Source organism: Coregonus lavaretus (genome assembly GCF_964263955.1).
Source record: "Coregonus lavaretus genome assembly, chromosome: 2".
Taxonomy (NCBI): Eukaryota; Metazoa; Chordata; class Actinopteri; order Salmoniformes; family Salmonidae; genus Coregonus; species Coregonus lavaretus.
In genome coordinates this window covers 4,514,165-4,535,510 of record NC_139989.1, presented here as the reverse complement: position 1 = coordinate 4,535,510, position 21,346 = coordinate 4,514,165, and the positions used below count along the sequence as shown (strand labels likewise).

At 46.5% G+C, this 21,346-nt stretch overlaps 1 protein-coding gene across 1 annotated transcript; it reads left to right on the top strand.

Moving 5' to 3' along the window:
- Positions 1-500: 500 nt before the first annotated feature.
- On the top strand, positions 501-20,619 carry LOC311099849 (myb-related protein A-like; the record flags this gene model as incomplete). Its single annotated transcript, XM_084140582.1, has 16 exons — positions 501-578; positions 6,514-6,613; positions 6,990-7,061; positions 10,454-10,546; positions 11,646-11,866; positions 12,095-12,293; positions 12,390-12,464; positions 12,865-12,975; positions 13,731-14,126; positions 18,496-18,864; positions 18,979-19,118; positions 19,252-19,366; positions 19,495-19,608; positions 19,714-19,818; positions 19,988-20,179; positions 20,488-20,619. Exons 1-16 carry the CDS (start codon positions 556-558, stop codon positions 20,617-20,619), a joined length of 2,457 nt encoding a protein of 818 aa, XP_083996708.1. The 5' UTR covers positions 501-555.
- Between the last annotated feature and the right edge of the window lie 727 nt (positions 20,620-21,346).

Below are 21,346 nucleotides of genomic sequence, written 5' to 3'. Positions count from 1 at the left end.
TATTAATTGTTACCATGTACATTTGAGCTCAAAGAGACAGGCGCTTTTTGGAGCGCTCCCCCGATTCTGACCAATCAGGTGCGAGGCCGCCTGCGCAGATTCAAACACTCTCCTAGAAGGAGGCTGGGCGCGAGATTCGGCGGGATCGACAAAAATCAGAATGCGAAAATAACAAAATAGAAGTGCAGTGGGAGGGAGAACAGTGTGTAGCCTACAAGGCGGGTTAGCTAGCTATATATGTTCACATCCTATTCGATCGGATATTGACATTGCATGCATCGTGGTGACATGTAAAAGATAAGCAGATGCGTTTTTATTTACGATTGCACACATTTCCTACAGCAATAACGAGTTTGACATGGAAGTGAACCGCTAGCTAACCAGCGAAAGTGTGCCACTTTATTTTAGCCTACTGTCTGAAAATAAACTGGAAGATGACAGACATCGGATTGTATGGATAACTGTCCATAGAGATCATCTAATTCGCGTTTTATATGGATTTTAGACCAACTACAAATAGAGGATTTATTTGAAAATCGTTGATCAGCTGTCATTATGGCCAACATAAAGTCGCACAGGTAGGTGATACATTGTTGCTAAATCTGCTGTTCATTAGGCTGCGTACTAGCTACATTTTAATGGTTTCAGATATGATACAAAAATGTTGCAACAAAATAGCTACAGTAAGGATACAATTCATAGTGAAACCCATTGCTCATGCATGGCATTATCTTGAGCCTGATGTCACGTTGATCTTTGACACATCATGAGCACCTGCTCACGGTCACATAGCGTGTTAGTTAGAAATACAGTAGGCTACAGTAAATTACAACTTAGTTATGCTTATAAAGGTTAATAAAAATTGTTGAATCAATACGTTATTTAGCTGGATGTTTGAGCAAAATGTATGGTTATAGAACAGTCATAAGAGTGCATGTGGCACTCTTCAGTGAATAACCAAAACTTGTCACGAGCTTGTGAACCAGCACAGCTGTTTGAGTTGCTTATTTTGTAGTAGACAAGGCTATGTCCTAAATTGGTCATGATAACTTTGATAAAAAAAACAAAAAAACTTTGATTTGAGTTGTTCGGTGGGTTATGTAATTGCTTTGGTCTGTATTGTATTTTGTTGCTCAATTCAACACCCATTCATTGACATCTTTTCCCGAACAGAAAACATGGCTGACAGTCTGTGAGATCATGGCTAGAAGAGTTCCAGCTTTTGTCAAATTAACGTAAAAAGTTCGATTTGTTTTGCATTTTAGCTAACCCTAACTCTTTTCCTAACCTTCACCTAATTCTCCTAACCGGCTATGTTAATTCTCATAACCTGCTGCAGTGCTTCGTAAATTCTCCGAACCTGCTACAAAAAGTCAAATCTGACGTTAATTTGACAAAAGCTGGATCTCTTCTAGCCATGACCGTGAGACGTAGCATGAGTAAGACTATTGAACAGATAGAGCACTTTCTATTTTCAGCCCAGGCTACAGAAAAAATAGATAAGATGGCCCAGCCCTCTGTTATTTTAGTATGAACATTATTGTTCAAGGGAACTAATATAGATGTATGGATATTTTTTTTGTAACTACGTTTTTTTGTTGCTGTAAATCCAACATACAAATGTGTAAGTCCAACATAGTATTGTGATTGTTTGGTACACCATTCTACCCCCTTGTGTGGGTACATGGTTGGAAAATCCCCTATAACAGAAAGTCCCAGAGAGTCCCAGAAAATGGTAAACAGAGAAGGTTACTACTGTAGGCTAGGCATTTAAAAGACATCTATTGTTTTCACAAATCAGCATTTTTTGTTAATTATATATATGAATACTAACGGTTATTACATAGTCAGAGCATTAATGTATTAATTTATGGAGATATTTTCCCTCTGAGGTAAGGCCAGAGAGAAGCAGCTGTGTGTTATTAGTATTCATGAGTTTGAGCCTGTGAATGGCTGAATTAGCTATTGATTTATAGGCTGATTGGAGCCTACTCACTGCCCTTAACCACACAAACATGACAATGACGTAATTTCCGTTTGAACGAACAACTCAGTGGCGTGTGTGTGTGTGTATCCCTCCACCCTCTGCCCCACTAGACCCTACCCCCTCGGTGTGCCCCATCTGGGGGTGAAAGGGGAGGGGTAGGGTGGTGGAGGATGGTCCTCTCTCCCTCTGCTTTACATTTCACATGCAAGTTCAAGTTTGAATTGAAGAAACCTGTGGGAACACAATCTACAGAAGCCAATATTTCAGTTTGATATTTTATTCACATAATAAATGAGGCATTGAAAAAGCATATGAAGAGTATGACATGTTTGATTTAGAAAATATATTTTAGTGCCTTCGCCAACATTGTACACAAAATACATAGGTATTACACATAGATTAAGATTACCTTAGTAGTCTATGAAGAAGTTGTTTGAGAGAACGTAAGACTCAAAACAGTACTGGCTCAGACACCTTGGCTAAGTTCTTATATAAGAAATCATACCAATCCCCCTGAGTCAATTTTGAAACTCCTGTTTAATTCAGCCTGGACCGTTAGGGCTGACCTATTAGTTTAGCCACACCCCGGGCCTGCCTCCTCGCAGCCCGCGCCACACACACACACACACACACACACACACACACACACACACACACACACACACACACACACACCTTTATGCCACACACCTAGATTCGACAAAGAGCCTGTTGATGTGGGAGCACACACACCTCGGGCCCAGACCCCGCCACTTCCACCTCTCTTTTTCCTGTAGTGAGGGAATTATGCTGAAATTCAATTGACATGTCCCAGTCACCACTGAAGAAGCCCTTTCATCACAGGCCAGTACTGGAAACCTGTTAGAGTGTTTGAATGTGTTTGTGTGTGTGTGTGTGTGCTGTGCTGGTGGTGCGTGTGAGTGTGTATTTCAGAGGCTAAAACAACAGAGCCATATTTAGGAACTTCATACTTTGACCTTCTTTAGAGATGGGAGAAAGACTACTGTAAATCCACCCAACAGTTCATCCAAACCAGGATGATTGCATCGGGCTGAATGTTGTATAGAAATGCAATGAACAGAGATGACGTGATTCCTTATTTTGCATGTAAGAGAGGCATGTTAATCCTACAAAATATATTGATATCTGAACGTTCCACCACATTGTGCTCTACTGAATGCAGCCCTTGTCCTGCAGTCTCCCGGATTGTATGTGGCTGTGGCTGACCTTGGAATCAGCCAATTGCCAGGGTACCTTAACCTTACTGTACAGTTACAGTACATGTAGGCCAATATTATGTTACTGTGCTGTGATACTGTCTAACTTCAGACTCTTATTTGACAATATCTGGAATGCAGTGAAACCAATAGCTCAGTATATCTCTGTTGGCAGCTGTGGTGTAGCTTTATTACATAGCTCTGGTTCTGGTGTGTCTCAGCCGTTGGAACAGTGTCAGTGTGAACTTACAGGTTAGGTTTGCTCTGTGGTTACTCTGGGCAACTGCTGTCCTCAACCCTCCTCCCTGTCTGTTTATTAGATGTTCTACCCCTGGCACAACGTGACACCATGAAGGAAGTGTTGCCCAGCAACAAGACATTTCACATTGGAGAAGGGCAAGCTGTGTCCAGTATTACAGCTTTTTGGTGTCTGCGAAGCAACAAGTCTGGATTAAAGCTAATAGATTGTGAGGTGTAGGTGTTTAAGTTGGCTCTATTTTCCTAAAATCAACATTCAAGGCAAAAAGGGACAGTTGTGTGAAGGTGGATGGCCAATAAACGGGCAACAGTTGTTTCACTATAACCAATAAGACTAGCTCTTACCCTTTTACCACCTAGGTATAGAGACAGTCTGCCACAGCCAGGGTTGGCATCATAATGCCTGATCTAGCAGGGAACAAGGGACGGCTAGGCTACTCTAATTATGGTCAGGAATGTTCTGTTTAATATGAGTCTCAGCTCTGTTTCCCTCTCTGCACGCCACACACTGAGACTGAGACTACTGCCAATCCTGCTTCACCATGAATGACTATGCCTGCTCAATCCATTGACTTCTGATTCAGTTTTAAATTGGACGGTTATTTGTAATTGGCTATCAGTGGGTTGGCGCTGTATGTAACTCAGTTGTGGCATGAATGATGTACTGTTCCTCTTTGTGTCTTTTTATGTTTTAATGATGTCACTAGCTCTGAGTCAACGCTGAAATATTGCTCGTGTCATGATTGTGTCAACGCTCTTGTGTTGATTAGTGATTGATTATAATGAAATGTGAAAAGAGTAATGAATAAAAGTATCTCTCTATCTCTTTCCTCTATCTCGCTATCTCTCTATCTCTCTCTTTCCTCTACCCCTCTATCCCTCTATCTCTCTCTTTCCTCTACCTCTCTATCTCTCTATCTCTCTATCTCTCTCTTTCCTCTACCTCTCTATCTCTCTATCTCTCTCTTGCCTCTACCTCTATCTCTCTATCTCTCTCTTTCCCCTACTTCTCTATCTCTCTATCTCTCTCTCTTTCCTCTACCTCTCTACCTCTCTATTTCCTCTACCTCTCTATCTCTCTATCTCCCTCTCTTTCCTCTACCTCTATCTCTCTCTCTCTTTCCTCTACTTCTCTATCTCTCTATCTCTCTCCCTTTCCTCTACCTCTCTATCTCTCTCTTTCCTCTACCTCTATCTCTCTATCTCTCTCTTTCCTCTACTTCTCTATCTCTCTATTTCCTCTACTTCTCTATCTCTCTATCTCTCTCTCTTTCCTCTACCTCTCTATCTCTCTCTTTCCTCTACCTCTCTATCTCTCTATTTCCTCTACCTCTCTATCTCTCTATCTCTCTCTTTCCTCTACCTCTATCTCTCTATCTCTCTCTTTCCTCTACTTCTCTATCTCTCTATCTCTCTCTCGTTCCTCTACCTCTCTATCTCTCTCTTTCCTCTACCTCTCTATCTCTCTCTCTTTCCTCTATCTCTCTCTTTCCTCTACCTCTATCTCTCTATCTCTCTTTCCTCTACATCTATCTCTCTATCTCTCTCTTTCCTCTACTTCTCTATCTCTCTATCTCTCTCTCTTTCCTCTACCTCTCTATCTCTCTCTTTCCTCTACCTCTCTATCTCTCTATCTCTCTCTTTCCTCTACCTCTACCTCTCTATCTCTCTCTTTCCTCTACCTCTCTATCTCTCTATCTCTCTCTCTTTCCTCTACCTCTCTATCTATTTCCTCTACCTCTACCTCTCTATCTCTCTCTTTCCTCTAACTCTCTATCTCACTCTTTCCTCTACCTCTACCTCTCTATCTCTCTCTCTCTTTCCTCTACCTCTCTATCTCTCTCTCTCTTTCCTCTACCTCTCTACCTCTCTATCTCTCTCTTTCCTCTACCTCTACCTATCTATCTCTCTCTCTCTCTTTCCTCTACCTCTCTATCTCTCTATCTCTCTATTTCCTCTACCTCTACCTCTCTATCTCTCTCTCTCTTTCCTCTACCTCTCTATCTCTCTATTTCCTCTACCTCTACCTCTCTATCTCTCTATTTCCTCTACCTCTCTATCTCTCTATCTCTCTCTTTCCTCTACCTCTATCTCTCTATCTCTATCTTTCCTCTACCTCTATCTCTCTATCTCTCTCTTTCCTCTACCTCTCTATCTCTCTATTTCCTCTACCTCTACCTCTCTATCTCTCTCTTTCCTCTACCTCTCTATCTCTCTCTTTCCTCTACCTCTACCTCTCTCTCTCTATCTCTCTCTTTCCTCTACCTCTCTATCTCTCTCTCTCTTTCCTCTACCTCTCTATCTCTCTATCTCTCTCTTTCCTCTACCTCTACCTCTCTATCTCTCTCTCTCTCTTTCCTCTACCTCTCTATCTCTCTATCTCGCTCTTTCCTCTACCTCTACCTCTCTATCTCTCTCTCTCTTTCCTCTACCTCTCTATCTCTCTCTCTCTTTCCTCTACCTCTCTACCTCTCTATCTCTCTCTTTCCTCTACCTCTACCTATCTATCTCTCTCTCTCTCTTTCCTCTACCTCTCTATCTCTCTATCTCTCTCTTTCCTCTACCTCTACCTCTCTATCTCTCTCTCTCTTTCCTCTACCTCTCTATCTCTCTCTCTCTTTCCTCTACCACTCTACCTCTCTACCTCTCTCTTTCCTCTACCTCTATCTCTCTATCTCTCTCTTTCCTCTACCTCTATCTCGCTATCTCTCTCTTTCATCTACTTCTCTATCTCTCTATCTCTCTATTTCCTCTACCTCTATCTCTCTCTTTCCTCTACCTCTCTATCTCTCTATTTCCTCTACCTCTACCTCTCTATCTCTCTCTTTCCTCTACCTCTACCTCTCTATCTCTCTCTTTCCTCTACCTCTCTATCTCTCTATCTCTCTCTTTCCTCTACCTCTCTATCTCTCTCTTTCCTCTACCTCTACCTCTCTATCTCTCTCTCTTTCCTCTACCTCTCTATCTCTCTATCTCTCTCTTTCCTCTACATCTACCTCTCTATCTCTCTCTCTCTCTCTTTCCTCTACCTCTCTATCTCTCATTTTTCAGTGAGTCTGAGGATGAAGATCCACACTCCACAGATCCTGAGGGTAAGGACAAGAGCAAAGACAAGAAGATACTGTGCAAAGTCAAATGGTCTCGCGATGAGGTAGGCTAATTCTATAAAAGGCATATGACTGGGCCAGTTTGGTCAAGTGTGCTAGTTAGTTTATTGCACTCACTGTTACACCATTATTTGTTGGACCTGTCTTACATTGTTTTAGTATTCAAATTGATTGAGAATAGCATGTGTGTGAAAGTGTGCTGTGGTCCAACAGTCTGTTAGTTTATAAATGTATTGTCTGCTGCTATTGTATTGCATGATATGTAGGAAGCCCTATATTGTCCCCTGCTAACAAAAAGTGTATCGGGCGTTTACCTTATGGAAGCACTGAGGATGAAGGGAGTGTCTCAGGAAGGTTGGCTCCTCACTGTCTCTCTCTGCCCCCCCCCCCCCCCCCCCCCCCCCCCCCTTCTCGCTGCAGGACGAGAGGCTGAAGAAGTCAGTGGAGCAGCATGGAGCAGACTCCTGGAAATTAGTAGCTAATAATTTCCCAGTAAGTTAAAAATGTTTGCCCCTTAATCATTACATACTGTTAGAACATGGTGTTAAAGTACAAAGCTTTCTGTAATAAGCACAGTAACACACTAACAAAAATCAGGTATATATATTGATGATATGTAATAGTGATGGGGGAGAATGCAGGAAAACTGAAATCCATCTTACCAAATTTCTACCAACGTCACCTGTGCAACTAGAGGTTAAAAAAATCGACCTTTACTCCACACACAGAGCTCTCTCTCGCCCTCCATTTGGCAAATCTGACCATAACTCTATCCTCCTGATTCCTGCTTACAAGCAAAAACGTGTAAACAGGAAGTACCAGTGACGCGCTCAATACGGAAGTGGTCCGATGAAGTGGGTGCTAAGCTGCAGGACTGTTTCGCTATCACAGATTGGAATATTTTCTGGGATTCATCCGATGCCATTGAGGAGTTTACCACATCAGTCACCGGCTTCATTAATCAGAGCATCAACGACAGGCTTGGGCTTGAAAACTATCATGGATTACAAAGGGGGAAACCCAGCCGCGAGCTGCCCAGTGACGCAAGCCTACCTGACGAGCTAAATGCCTTCTATGCTCGCTTCAAGGCAAGCAACACTGAACCATGCATGAGAGCACCAGCTGTTCCGGACAACTGTGAGATCATGCTCTCCGTAGCCGATGTGAGTAAGACCTTTAAACAGGTTAACATTCACAAGGCCGCAGGGCAAGACGGATTACCAGGACGCGTACTCAGAGCATGCGCCGACCAGCTGGCAAATGTTTTCACTGACATTTTCAACCTCTCCCTGATCCAGTCTGTAATACCTACATGTTTCAAGCAGACCACCATAGTTCCTGTCGAAATGACTATCGCCCCTTAGCACTCACATCTGTAGCCATGAAATGCTTTGAAATGCTGGTCATGGCTCACATCAACACCATCATCCCAGACACCCTGGACACACTCTAATTCGCATACCGCCCCAACAGATCCACAGATGACGCAATATCTATTTCACTCCACACTGCCCTTTCCCACTTGGACAAAAGGAACACCTATGTGAGAATGCTGTTCATTGACTACAGCTCAGCGTTCAACACCATAGTGCCCTCCAAGCTGATCACTAAGCTAAGGACCCTGGGACTGAACGCCTCCCTCTGCAACTAGATCCTGGACTTCCTGATGTGCCGCCGCCAAGTGGTGAGGGTAGACAACAACACAACCGCCACGCTGACCCTCAACACGGGGGCACCTTAGGGGTGCGTGCTTAGTCCCCTCCTGTACTCCCTGTTCACCCATGACTGCGTGGCCACACACGACTGCAACACCAGCATAAGTTTGCCGACGACACAACGGTGGTAGGCCTGATCAGTGACGACGATGAGACAGCCTATAGGGAGGAGGTCAGAGACCTGGCAGTGTGGTGCCAGGACAACAACCTCTCCCTCAACGTCAGCAAGACAAAGGAGCTGATCGTGGACTACAGGAAATGGAGGGCCGAGCACACCCCCATTCACATCGACGGGGCTAAGGATCTATCATGGTCCAAACACACCAACACAGTCGTGAAGAGGGCGCGACAACGCCTCTACCCCCTCAGGAGGCTCAAAAGATTTGGCATGGGCCCTCAGATCCTCAAAAAGTTATACAGCTGCACCATTGAGAGCATCTTGACTGGCTGCATCACTGCCTGGTATGGCAATTGCTTGGCATCCGACCGTAAGGCGCTACAAAGGGTAGTGTGTACGGCCCAGTACATCACTGGGGCTGAGCTCCCTGCCATCCAGGTCCTCTTTACCAGGCGGTGTCAGAGGAAGGCCCTAAAAATTGTCAAAGACTCCAGCCATCCAAGTCAGACTGTTCTCTCTGCTACCGCATGGCAAGCGGTACCGATGCACCAAGTCTGGAACCAACAGGACCCTGAACAGCTTCTTCCCCCAAGCCATAAGACTGCTAAATAGTTAGTTAAATAGTTAACCAAATAGCTACCCGGACTATCTGCATTGACCCTTTTTGCACAAACTTTTTTGACTCATTGCATACACTGCTGCTACTGTTTAACTATCTGTCACTTTATTCCAAGTTATATGAACATATCTACCTCAATTACCTTGTACCCCTGCACATCGACTCAGTACTGGTAACCCTTGTGTATAGCCAAGTTATCGTTAATGATTGTGTATCTATTATTACTTTTATTATTACATGTTTTGCTTTTCTATTATTTCACTATTTTCTTTCTCTCTGCATTGTTGGGAAGGGCCCGCAATTAAGCATTTCACTGTTAGTCCACCCCTGTTGTTTAAGAAGCATGTGACTAATAAAATTGTATTTTATTTGATTATCTGGATAAGAAAAGTGATATGACAAGTGACACTCACAGGTGTTGTGTGAGGTGGGGTTATTAGTGGTACTCACAGGTGTTGTGTGAGGTGGGGTTATTAGTGACACTCACAGGTGTTGTGTGAGGTGGGGTTATTAGTGACACTCACAGGTGTTGTGTGAGGTGGGGTTATTAGTGGTACTCACAGGTGTTGTGTGAGGTGGGGTTATTAGTGGTACTCACAGGTCTTGTGTGAGGTGGGGTTATTAGTGGTACTCACAGGTCTTGTGTGAGGTGGGGTTATTAGTGGTACTCACAGGTGTTGTGTGAGGTGGGGTTATTAGTGGTACTCACAGGTCTTGTGTGAGGTGGGGTTATTAGTGGTACTCGCAGGTCTTGTGTGAGGTGGGGTTATTAGTGGTACTCACAGGTCTTGTGTGAGGTGGGGTTATTAGTGGTACTCACAGGTGTTGTGTGAGGTGGGGTTATTAGTGGTACTCACGGGTGTTGTGTGAGGTGGGGTTATTAGTGGTACTCACAGGTGTTGTGTGAGGTGGGGTTATTAGTGGTACTCACAGGTCTTGTGTGAGGTGGGGTTATTAGTGGTACTCACAGGTGTTGTGTGAGGTGGGGTTATTAGTGGTACTCACAGGTGTTGTGTGAGGTGGGGTTATTAGTGGTACTCACAGGTCTTGTGTGAGGTGGGGATATTAGTGGTACTCACAGGTCTTGTGTGAGGTGGGGTTATTAGTGGTACTCACAGGTGTTGTGTGAGGTGGGGTTATTAGTGGTACTCACAGGTGTTGTGTGAGGTGGGGTTATTAGTGGTACTCACAGGTGTTGTGTGAGGTGGGGTTATTAGTGGTACTCACAGGTCTTGTGTGAGGTGGGGTTATTAGTGGTACTCACAGGTCTTGTGTGAGGTGGGGTTATTAGTGGTACTCACAGGTGTTGTGTGAGGTGGGGTTATTAGTGAGTGTGTGTATGTGAATATGATAACACGGGGGGACAGCTGCAGGTGGGTTTGTGTGTTAATGAGGTGTCGTGCTCTGCGTTGTGTCTGTCTGTCTGTCACAGGGGAGGACAGATGGCCAGTGTCAGCACCGCTGGCAGAAGGTGCTCAACCCAGAGCTGGTGAAAGGACCCTGGACAAAAGAGGAAGATCAGAAGGTAAGTGGAGATGGGAGTTACCCCAACCTGGGCTGGGGGGAGGGGGGGAAGATGGGAGGTATGGTAAAATAATTAGATAAAAGAGGTAGAGAGAGAACATTTATTGTGCTGAATTTTATTGGAGCGGCTCATTGATAACACAATACAAACAAGCTGCAGGATGAACATCACAGACCTTTTTCTTTTGTAATCTGAAACATTGAAGGGAACATACAGTACACGCGCTCCTCTCCCACTCTCTGTCCCTGTTTGTAGCCCATAGCCCCTGCATTAGTTTGCATTGGCTGTGCATACGACCCCTACCTCATGCTTTAAAACAACCAAAGCGCTCCAAGTCTCCCTGGTCCTGAGCCCAGACCCTCATCAGCCAGGCTGTAGGGTCATATCTCTCATAGTTGGAAGGTGAACAATGCATTCCTTAAATAGAACTACATGACGCCTCGCCTCCTGGAATGTCAAGAATTACATTTTGTTCCTCCAACATCTAGGCCTCACATCACAACACATGTCAGTGATAGTATTGTTCTGGCTTGCCCTTAGTGACATGCTAGAAGTAAGGTATGGAGGAAGATAATAGCACTGGGTAGTGTGGGCCTGCTAAGAGATAACATAAAACATGTTTGGCTCCATGACAGAAGTGTTGTGGCAACGAGTTCTACTTCTTCAGCTGCATTCTTGACATTCTCTAGTGTTGCCAATGACGATGTGGCACCTCTGTTTGTGCAGTAATGGCATAAATCCCTCCAGTAATAGATGAAATACTATACAGTATGCCAGGGGTCGTGAACAGGCGGCGTGATTCCCCCCCACTGTATGTTCCCAAGTATTCCCACAAATAAAAAAGAGACGTGATCGTGTCTCAATGTAATCAAGGTATGAAATTATTGTTATTTTCAAATACGATCTCTTTTTGGGCTTAGTTGTGGTCAATTTGCAGTGTACAAATTATTCTAATTATGTTCCGGCCCCCCGACCATCCGCTCCGACAAAAATCGTCCCGTGGCTGAATGTAGTTGCTTACCCCTGCAGTATGCATATTTCAGAGGATTGCATTGTAAGAAGTCACAAGTCCCTGTCTTCTTTGCTCCTGTGTGTATAGGTGATTGACCTGGTTCATAAATATGGCCCCAAGCGCTGGTCGGTGATTGCTAAGCACCTTCAGGGGCGGATTGGGAAGCAGTGCCGTGAGCGCTGGCACAACCATCTGAACCCCGAGGTGAAGAAGTCCTCCTGGACCCAGGAAGAGGACAGCATCATCTACCAGGCCCACAAACGCCTGGGCAACCGCTGGGCCGAGATCTCCAAGCTGCTGCCTGGAAGGTAACGGAATTATATACTGTACAGCTCTTTGCCTGAGGTAGTGGGTGGTTGCATCTCAATAGAGTAAAAGTGGCTTCTCTTCTTCTCCTGGTCAGCTTTCCTTCATATTTCCTACACCTACAGTATAGGATCTGGTCCCATTACCAAAGGGGTAAGGCCTAGGGCAGAAACGTACGTTTGGTTAGGTTTTTGGACTGATCTAAAGTATTTTAACAACCTCCCTTATAGGACGGACAACTCCATCAAGAATCACTGGAACTCCACCATGAGGAGGAAGGTGGAGCATGAGGGGTACCTCCAGGAGGGCTGCAGGGGATTCGGCTCAGAGCACGGGGGGTTGAAGAGACGCCACCACAGACCCTGTGTCCCCCAACCAGACACCCCCCACGGCAGGCACAGCCCTCTGGGCATGGCTGGACCAACTCAGGTGAGAGGCCTCTCAGACAGTTCTGTTCAGTTTCATTCAAACAAGCCTTATTGGCATAATGAAAGGATCAGTGTTTAATGTTCCTGTGTGTTGTAGCTTGGGGTTTACCTCTATAGCCCTCACTGTGGCCAGCTGATGGACAGCCTCCCAGACTCCTCCAGCTACTTATCGGTGAGTGACCTGTTCCTTACAGCTGGCCAAAAGTCCAATATGTTGTTTGACTCAAAAAGCTCAAGGTTTGGACTGAAGCATGGACAAGCTAAATCAGTAGTAGTGTCGTCCAATCCTGTCCACTTTCCCATCCCTTCCTTATACCTTCCCACTGTACTAACTTCAGTCTGCACTTTGTATTAATCACTCTCTGAATCAAACAACTAAATGACCTGCCTGAATTCCTGTTTCTTCTCTGTGTCTTTAACAAATGTGTGCTTTGGTGTTAATCGGAGTACGCCTGAGTCTGATATGAGTAATTTGTGAGTAAATTTGTTCTCTCCTTCCTTCTTTCCCTGCGTTCCTTTTCTTCACTCCCTCCGTCCTCTCCTCCTCTCCGTCCCGTGTGTGTTTATTCCAGCCGTCCTGCCATGACGACCCAGACAAAGAGCAGAGAATTAAGGAGCTTGAACTGCTGCTTATGTCAGCAGAGACCGAGGTCCGGAGACAGGCCCAGTGCCGAGGCCCATGTGTAAGACACACTGTCAGTGTGTGATGATGTAGCCTAGTCCATGTGAGCGCATAGTTATGCAGTAGTGATGTCATAGTAGCCTACCCCTCTCAACCCTCCCCTCACACTCCCGTTACGCTTCGTAGTTCTACCCCTCTCACCCCCATTTTCAGTGCTTCCTGCCATCTCGCCAAGCGGCCGCCGCCATTAACCTCCTCTCACTCCCGCCAGCCTCCTTCCCTCCAGCCTCCTATCTGCTTCTCACAGCAGTAGTGCACGGTCACTTCAGCCAGCGGCCAAATGTGTTTTTCCTTTGTTTTTGTTTTGTTTGAAACCTTTTCCCTTTTTTCACCACATCACTGTGGCTTCCATACCAGAATCCCCACCTTGTTGACTTACCCTTTCTTCATTCATCTATTCACTCTATCCATTTATCTAATTTTCACCTGCATTGAAGAACAAACTATTATGATGATGTCAGTGGTTCAGATTTTAAATGATAAAATCTCTTGATGTGTTTCAACCCATGCCTACCACTGACTTCTCAATGAGGTTCAATTACGTTTTAGACTGAGGGGACAAGTTTGGGTGTTGGGGAGACTTTTGGGTATGAATTTCGTTACATTGCCTTGTCATCTAAACTTGATTGAACTTCCTTGAAACGTCATAAAAACTTCATTCATTGGGAGTTTTCCAAACCCAGTCAGCCTTACTGACCTGGTTGGTGTCCAACCCCACCATCACCAGCACCCTAACTCCAGTCTCTTCTCCCCCAGAGTGTGGAGCATTACTCCAGCTGGGCAGACAGTGTGTCAGATGACACCATGACCACCAGTAGCAGCAGTCTGGAGGATCAGGCTGAGGGGGGCTGGAGGCTGGCAGAGGAGGGCCGAGGGCCCCCAGTGGAGCTGGCTGAGGGGGGCTGGAGGGGGGCAGAGGAGGGCCGAGGGCCCCCAGTGGAGCTGGCTGATGGGGGCTGGAGGGGGCAGGAGGAGGGCCGAGGGCCACCAGTGGAGCTGGCTGAGGGGGGCTGGAGGCTGGCAGAGGAGGGCCAGCACCAGGTCCAGCACTATGTCTCCCCCAGTAAGTTCCTGGCTGTGGAGGCTAGTTCTGTGCTCTCCACCCTGCAGACCATCCCTGAGTTTGCAGAGACCATGGAGCTCATCGACTCGGTGAGTGTGTGTAGATCAGACCCGGCGCCAGGATAGGGTGACTAAGGGGGCATTTGAAATCGGTGATGGGGCACAATTTTGGAGGTTCTCGCATTGGAATTATATTGAATTCTGCTTATATCACAATAAACATAGTTTCAAATGCCGAAATTCAGAGAACATTGATTGAGTGCTTTTGAAGTGACAGGTTGGCACGAAATCTGTAGCCTATCTCCCCTGCGCTGTATCAGCACAATGGACAGATCCCTACACACTAAAGCAAGGCCGTTTTGGTAATGAATATAGGCTACAAGATAGATAGGGTAACTCACCTATTACAAACAGCCTACACTACCAGTCAAACGTTTGGACACACCTACTCATTCAAGGGTTTTTCTTTATTTTTACTATTTTTTACATTGTACAATAATAGTGAAGACAACAAAACTATGAAATAACACATATGGAATCATGTAGTAACCAAAAAAGTGTTAAACAAATCAAAATATATTTTATATTTGAGATTCTTCAAATACCACCCTTTGCCTTGATGACAGCTTCAAACATGGAAAACCATGCTGCTCATGAGTACAGCAACATGTTGTGATATGGCACAATACACTTCTGTGGATCAAATTCGACCCACGTAATCAATTAAGCAATGCCAGCCTACCATAAACATGTTTCCAATATGTACAGTTCCTTTTACAACCACGAAAACCAATAGGCTACCAAGAAAGGCTACATTATATTATGGTTATCTATTTCTATGATGAAACACACCGCTATGTAGCTATACCTAGGGACGTCATTTAGGTTCTTGCATTGGAATTACTTTGAATTCTGCAGTAACCGAGTATTCCAGCCACTCTCTTCCTATGAACCAGTTGCTATTAAATGAACGTTTTTGGACAGAAAACCTGCGGCTAGGGTAGGATTGTAGGCTAACCTGGGCTGGCTCCTCTGTTCCAAGATCATCAGGAACAGTCAGAGGTGGAGGGGGCTGTGGAGCCATTATCCTGGCGGCGCTTGTGGAAGGGTGGGTAGGCTCTGCACTCGGCAGCATCATCGCTGCTGGGCTTGGCGGCGGCCTCGTGGTTTGATGCTGCTGCTCATCGCTCTCCTTCTTTAGCTTTGTTTGGGTACTTTGGCGAAGCCAATTTTTGATATCCATTGTGGCAGACTAGCTGGTTCGAGCTAGCTAAATAGGCTAAGGCTAATAACACTAACGGTTTTTACAGCTAGCTAAGAAGCTAACTAAACTCTGTAGTGGTGGAGTTGAGTGATGCAGAGTCATTGGTAAACCTGACCCCGCCCTTATAAATCTAAATCAGATATTACAGGAGGAGGCGTGTCACGTTATTCACTTAGCCTACCACAGATGAGAAGTATTTTTTACCGCTTTTCATGGAAACCCAAAGGAGTCAAACCTAACTGCCCCAGCGGCTTTCTATAGCCCCCTACACCTAACTGCCCCAGCGGCTTTCTATAGCCCCCTACACCTAACTGCCCCAGCGGCTTTCTATAGCCCCCTACACCTAACTGCCCCAGCGGCTTTCTATAGCCCCCTACACCTAACTGCCCCAGCGGCTTTCTATAGCCCCCTACACCTAACTGCCCCAGCGGCTTTCTATAGCCCCCTACACCTAACTGCCCCAGCGGCTTTCTATAGCCCCCTACACCTAACTGCCCCAGCGGCTTTCTATAGCCCCCTACACCTAACTGCCCCAGCGGCTTTCTATAGCCCCCTACACCTAACTGCCCCAGCGGCTTTCTATAGCCCCCTACACCTAACTGCCCCAGCGGCTTTCTATAGCCCCCTACACCTAACTGCCCCAGCGGCTTTCTATAGCCCCCTACACCTAACTGCCCCAGCGGCTTTCTATAGCCCCCTACACCTAACTGCCCCAGCGGCTTTCTATAGCCCCCTACACCTAACTGCCCCAGCGGCTTTCTATAGCCCCCTACACCTAACTGCCCCAGCGGCTTTCTATAGCCCCCTACACCTAACTGCCCCAGCGGCTTTCTATAGCCCCCTACACCTAACTGCCCCAGCGGCTTTCTATAGCCCCCTACACCTAACTGCCCCAGCGGCTTTCTATAGCCCCCTACACCTAACTGCCCCAGCGGCTTTCTATAGCCCCCTACACCTAACTGCCCCAGCGGCTTTCTATAGCCCCCTACACCTAACTGCCCCAGCGGCTTTCTATAGCCCCCTACACCTAACTGCCCCAGCGGCTTTCTATAGCCCCCTACACCTAACTGCCCCAGCGGCTTTCTATAGCCCCCTACACCTAACTGCCCCAGCGGCTTTCTATAGCCCCCTACACCTAACTGCCCCAGCGGCTTTCTATAGCCCCCTACACCTAACTGCCCCAGCGGCTTTCTATAGCCCCCTACACCTAACTGCCCCAGCGGCTTTCTATAGCCCCCTACACCTAACTGCCCCAGCGGCTTTCTATAGCCCCCTACACCTAACTGCCCCAGCGGCTTTCTATAGCCCCCTACACCTAACTGCCCCAGCGGCTTTCTATAGCCCCCTACACACACTGCAGGACTCTGTCCATTGTGCTGACACAGCGCAGCGGAGATACAGATTTTGCGCCAACCTGTCACTCAATCATTTTTATATAGAGACATAAAACTAAAACTGAGGTGGCACAAGTTTCAACTGAGGGGGCTAAGCCCCCTTTTGCACCCTCGTGGAGCAGGGCCCGGTGTAGATGGGGTCTGTGTGTACAGTACATGGCTATGTGTGTTTATACACTGCTCAAAAAAATTAAGGGAACACTTAAACAACACAATGTAACTCCAAGTCAATCACACTTCTGTGAAATCAAACTGTCCAATTAGGAAGCAACACTGATTGACAATAAATTTCACAAGCTGTTTTGCAAATGGAATAGACAACAGGTGGAAATTATAGGCAATTAGCAAGACACCCCCAATAAAGAAGTGGTTCTGCAGGTGGTAACCACAGACCACTTCTCAGTTCCTATGCTTCCTGGCTGATGTTTTGGTCACTTTTGAATGCTGGCGGTGCTTTCACTCTAGTGGTAGCATGAGACGGAGTCTACAACCCACACAAGTGGCTCAGGTAGTGCAGCTCATCCAGGATGGCACATCAATGCGAGCTGTGGCAAGAAGGTTTGCTGTGTCTGTCAGCGTAGTGTCCAGAATATGGAGGCGCTACCAGGAGACAGGCCAGTACATCAGGAGACGTGGAGGAGGCCGTAGGAGGGCAACAACCCAGCAGCAGGACCGCTACCTCCGCCTTTGTGCAAGGAGGAGCAGGTGGAGCACTGCCAGAGCCCTGCAAAATGACCTCCAGCAGGCCACAAATGTGCATGTGTCTGCTCAAACGGTCAGAAACAGACTCCATGAGGGTGGTATGAGGGCCCGACGTCCACAGGTGGGGGTTGTGCTTACAGCCCAACACCGTGCAGGACGTTTGGCATTTGCCAGAGAACACCAAGATTGGCAAATTCGCCACTGGCGCCCTGTGCTCTTCACAGATGAAAGCAGGTTCACACTGAGCACATGTGACAGACGTGACAGAGTCTGGAGACGCCGTGGAGAACGTTCTGCTGCCTGCAACATCCTCCAGCATGACCGGTTTGGAGGTGGGTCAGTCATGGTGTGGGGTGGCATTTCTTTGGGGGGCCGCACAGCCCTCCATGTGCTCGCCAAAGGTAGCCTGACTGCCATTAGGTACCGAGATGAGATCCTCAGGCCCCTTGTGAGACCATATGCTGGTGCGGTTGGCCCTGGGTTCCTTCTAATGCAAGACAATGCTAGACCTCATGTGGCTGGAGTGTGTCAGCAGTTCCTGCAAGAGGAAGGCATTGATGCTATGGACTGGCCCGCCCGTTCCCCAGACCTGAATCCAATTGAGCACATCTGGGACATCATGTCTCGCTCCATCCACCAACGCCACGTTGCACCACAGACTGTCCAGGAGTTGGCGGATGCTTTAGTCCAGGTCTGGGAGGAGATCACTCAGGAGACCATCCGCCACCTCATCAGGAGCATGCCCAGGCGTTGTAGGGAGGTCATACAGGCACGTGGAGGCCACACACACTGCTGAGCCTCATTTTGACTTGTTTTAAGGACATTACATCAAAGTTGGATCAGCCTGTAGTGTGGTTTTCCACTTTAATTTTGAGGGTGACTCCAAATCCAGACCTCCATGGGTTGATAAATTTGATTTCCATTGATAATTTTTGTGTGATTTTGTTGTCAGCACATTCAACTATGTAAAGAAAAAAGTATTTAATAAGATTATTTCATTCATTCAGATCTAGGATGTGTTGTTTAAGTGTTCCCTTTATTTTTTTGAGCAGTGTATATACCAGACCCAGAGCATGAATGTATTGAAAATCCATTGTAGATGTGTCTGGCTCTACAGGACCCTATGGCGTGGAGCGAGGCGGCCAGCTTCGACATGTCTGAGGCGACGACCCCCCCGAAACAAACACATGGGAGCTACGTACCCCAGGAGAGGACCACAGAGGGGATGAGGTATACCGTTGACCCCCCCAACGACATCTCAACCAAGCACAGTGCCCCCTTGGGTCAGCGGAAGGTCCACACCCCGAACAACGTGCCCAGACCAGGCCTGCCGTCCCTGGGGAGGAGGAAGAGGAGAGAGAGGGGGGACCAGTCCCCTGATAGGAGCTGTCCGTCCTTCTTAGACTCACCCAGCATCAACTCGCCCAAGAACACCCCCACGAAAGCACTGCCTTTCTCCCTCTCCCAGGCAAGCCTGATGCTAGAGATGAGGTCAAGCTAAAGCATGATGGTGCATCTGGTTCTTGCAGTATAGTTCCTCTTTATAGTTTCTTCTGACTGTTGTGATCATGTCTTTCTCCAGTTCTTCAACACATCAGGAGGAGAGCATCTGAGCCTGGACAACCCAGCTCTGACCTCCACCCCGGTCTGTGGCCAGAAGTATCTCCTCAACACACCCTTCCAGAAGGAGACCACACCCAAACACCAGAAAGAGAATGTGGGGTAAGAGAGTTGGCTACAGGTTCCTCCATATTTTCACATTTGATTCATTGGCTAAATTACGTGTGTGTGTTTGATGTATTGATCTCTTCATTTTGGCAGGTGTTGTAAGAATTTCTGTCTTTGTCTCACTCAGTTTCAGGACCCCTAAGATCCATAAGTCCATCATGGTTCCGACTCCCAGAACTCCTACTCCATTTAAGAATGCCCTGGCCGCCCAGGAGAAGATGCATGGGCCGCTAAAGATGGTGGTAAGTGTGAAGTTGGTCTAGCTGTGTGTGCTGTAGTCTTAAGTATTTATAATTCACTGTGTGTTCTTATGTGTGAGTACTTTGTGATTGTGCTCATATTAATGTGTGTGTGTGTGTCTCTATCTCAGCCCCAGCCCCTGGCCTTTCTGGAGGAAGATATCAGGGAGGTGCTGAAGCAGGAGATAGGATCAGACATCTTCAGCAGAGAACCACAACCAGACTTCAGGACATGGAAACATGATGTAGGTGTTCATATAACCATGTACAACTAAACTTTTCATGACCTCTGTTTAAACTAGTGCACTTGGTATCCAGTCTAACCATAACCTTGTCCCTGACCCTTCCAGGTGGATGGCCCAGCCAGGAAGGTGCGTAAGTCCCTGGTGCTGGACTCCTGGGGGAAGGACTGTCTCAACGTCCCGCTCTACCAGGACCAGCTCAATAACGCACTGGTGGGTTCTGGGATATATCAATCAGACTAATCAGTCAACCAATCAACCAACCAACTAATCAATCAATTCATCAGTCAACCAATCAACTAACCAACTAATCAATCAATTCATCAGTCAACCAATGAACCAACCAACAAATCAATGTCTACCCGTCCTTGCCCCCCTCCAGGTCCCAGAGGAGACTATGTTAACCAGCTCCTTATTGATGACCCCCCTCCCTGAGAGAGACAGAGAGGAGCAACCCTGCCCCCCCTCGTCTGGGAGGGAGGGGTCCAATGGCCCCCGCCGCCGCCTTCCCAGCCCCCGCAAGAGGAAGAACCCCCCCTCAGTCAGAATGTCCCACCACAATTCACCTGGACAGGTACACACAGACATCTCTCTTTGGTGTAACTCCTAACTACCCTGTAAAAAACAAAACAACACCAAATATTTTTTTTAACTAACTACACATTATTGCTCCTCAGGTGATTTATATAATGATAGGGAGAGGGGAAAGGTTGTCTCTCCATATTGGACAGTATGTTAGGTTCAGCTGGTCCCTTGTCAATTAAACCTGGCAACTTTTCAGTGAACATTTCTTTATTGAGCATCAAGGTCTTGGTTGTCACAAGGGGATATGCTAAAGGTTTGAGAGGCGGGAGAGAATAGTCCTCTCTTCTTCTCCTGCAGGTGAATAACCAGTGGGAAGCAGTGGTTTATGGGAAGACGGAGGACCAGCGGATCATGACAGAGCAGGCCCGGCAGTACCTGAGTAGTACCTACCCGTCCTCCGGCTGCACCTCGAGGGCGCTTGTGCTCTGAGGCCTACGTTCCTGCACACTACACCTGTCCAGGTTGCTATGGCTCCCATGCTCCTTCTCCTAACGACTCTTAACATATTTAGACAATCTGGTGTAGATCTACTCAAATAATGTAGAAATGTGTGTATTGATAAGATCGGTAACTGAACACTCAAGTGTACCACAAAATACTTTACAGAAAAGGTAAGACTGTCGTTTTTCAAGGTCACACTGCTGGGTTGTCATAAATTGCTTTGTTTGTATTTTGAATACACACCAGCCATTGACCTCCTAGCCATGTAACAGGTTTGTACAGATAAGAAATACTCGATTTTCTACACTAGTTTATAATGTGTTAAAACTGAACAACCTACACATAAAGTAGTAAGCTGTAGAAATAGACTTTGTATTACTACTGTAGCAGTGACTGCTTATGAGTTTCATATTGTTAATATATTGTTTAAACAAAAATGAAAAAATACATTTTATGATGTAACATTATATGTATATTCTCCAGCATGTTTGTAGAACTACCCTGTACTGCTAAACCTGTTGTTATGAAGTCGAGAGAGAGAGAGAGAGAGAGAGAGAGAGAGAGAGAGAGAGAGAGAGAGAGAGAGAGAGAGAGAGAGAGAGAGAGAGAGAGAGAGAGAGAGAGAGAGAGAGAGAGAGAGAGAGAGAGAGAGAGAGAGAGAGAGAGAGAGAGAGAGAGAGAGAGAGAGAGAGAGAGAGAGAGAGAGAGAGAGAGA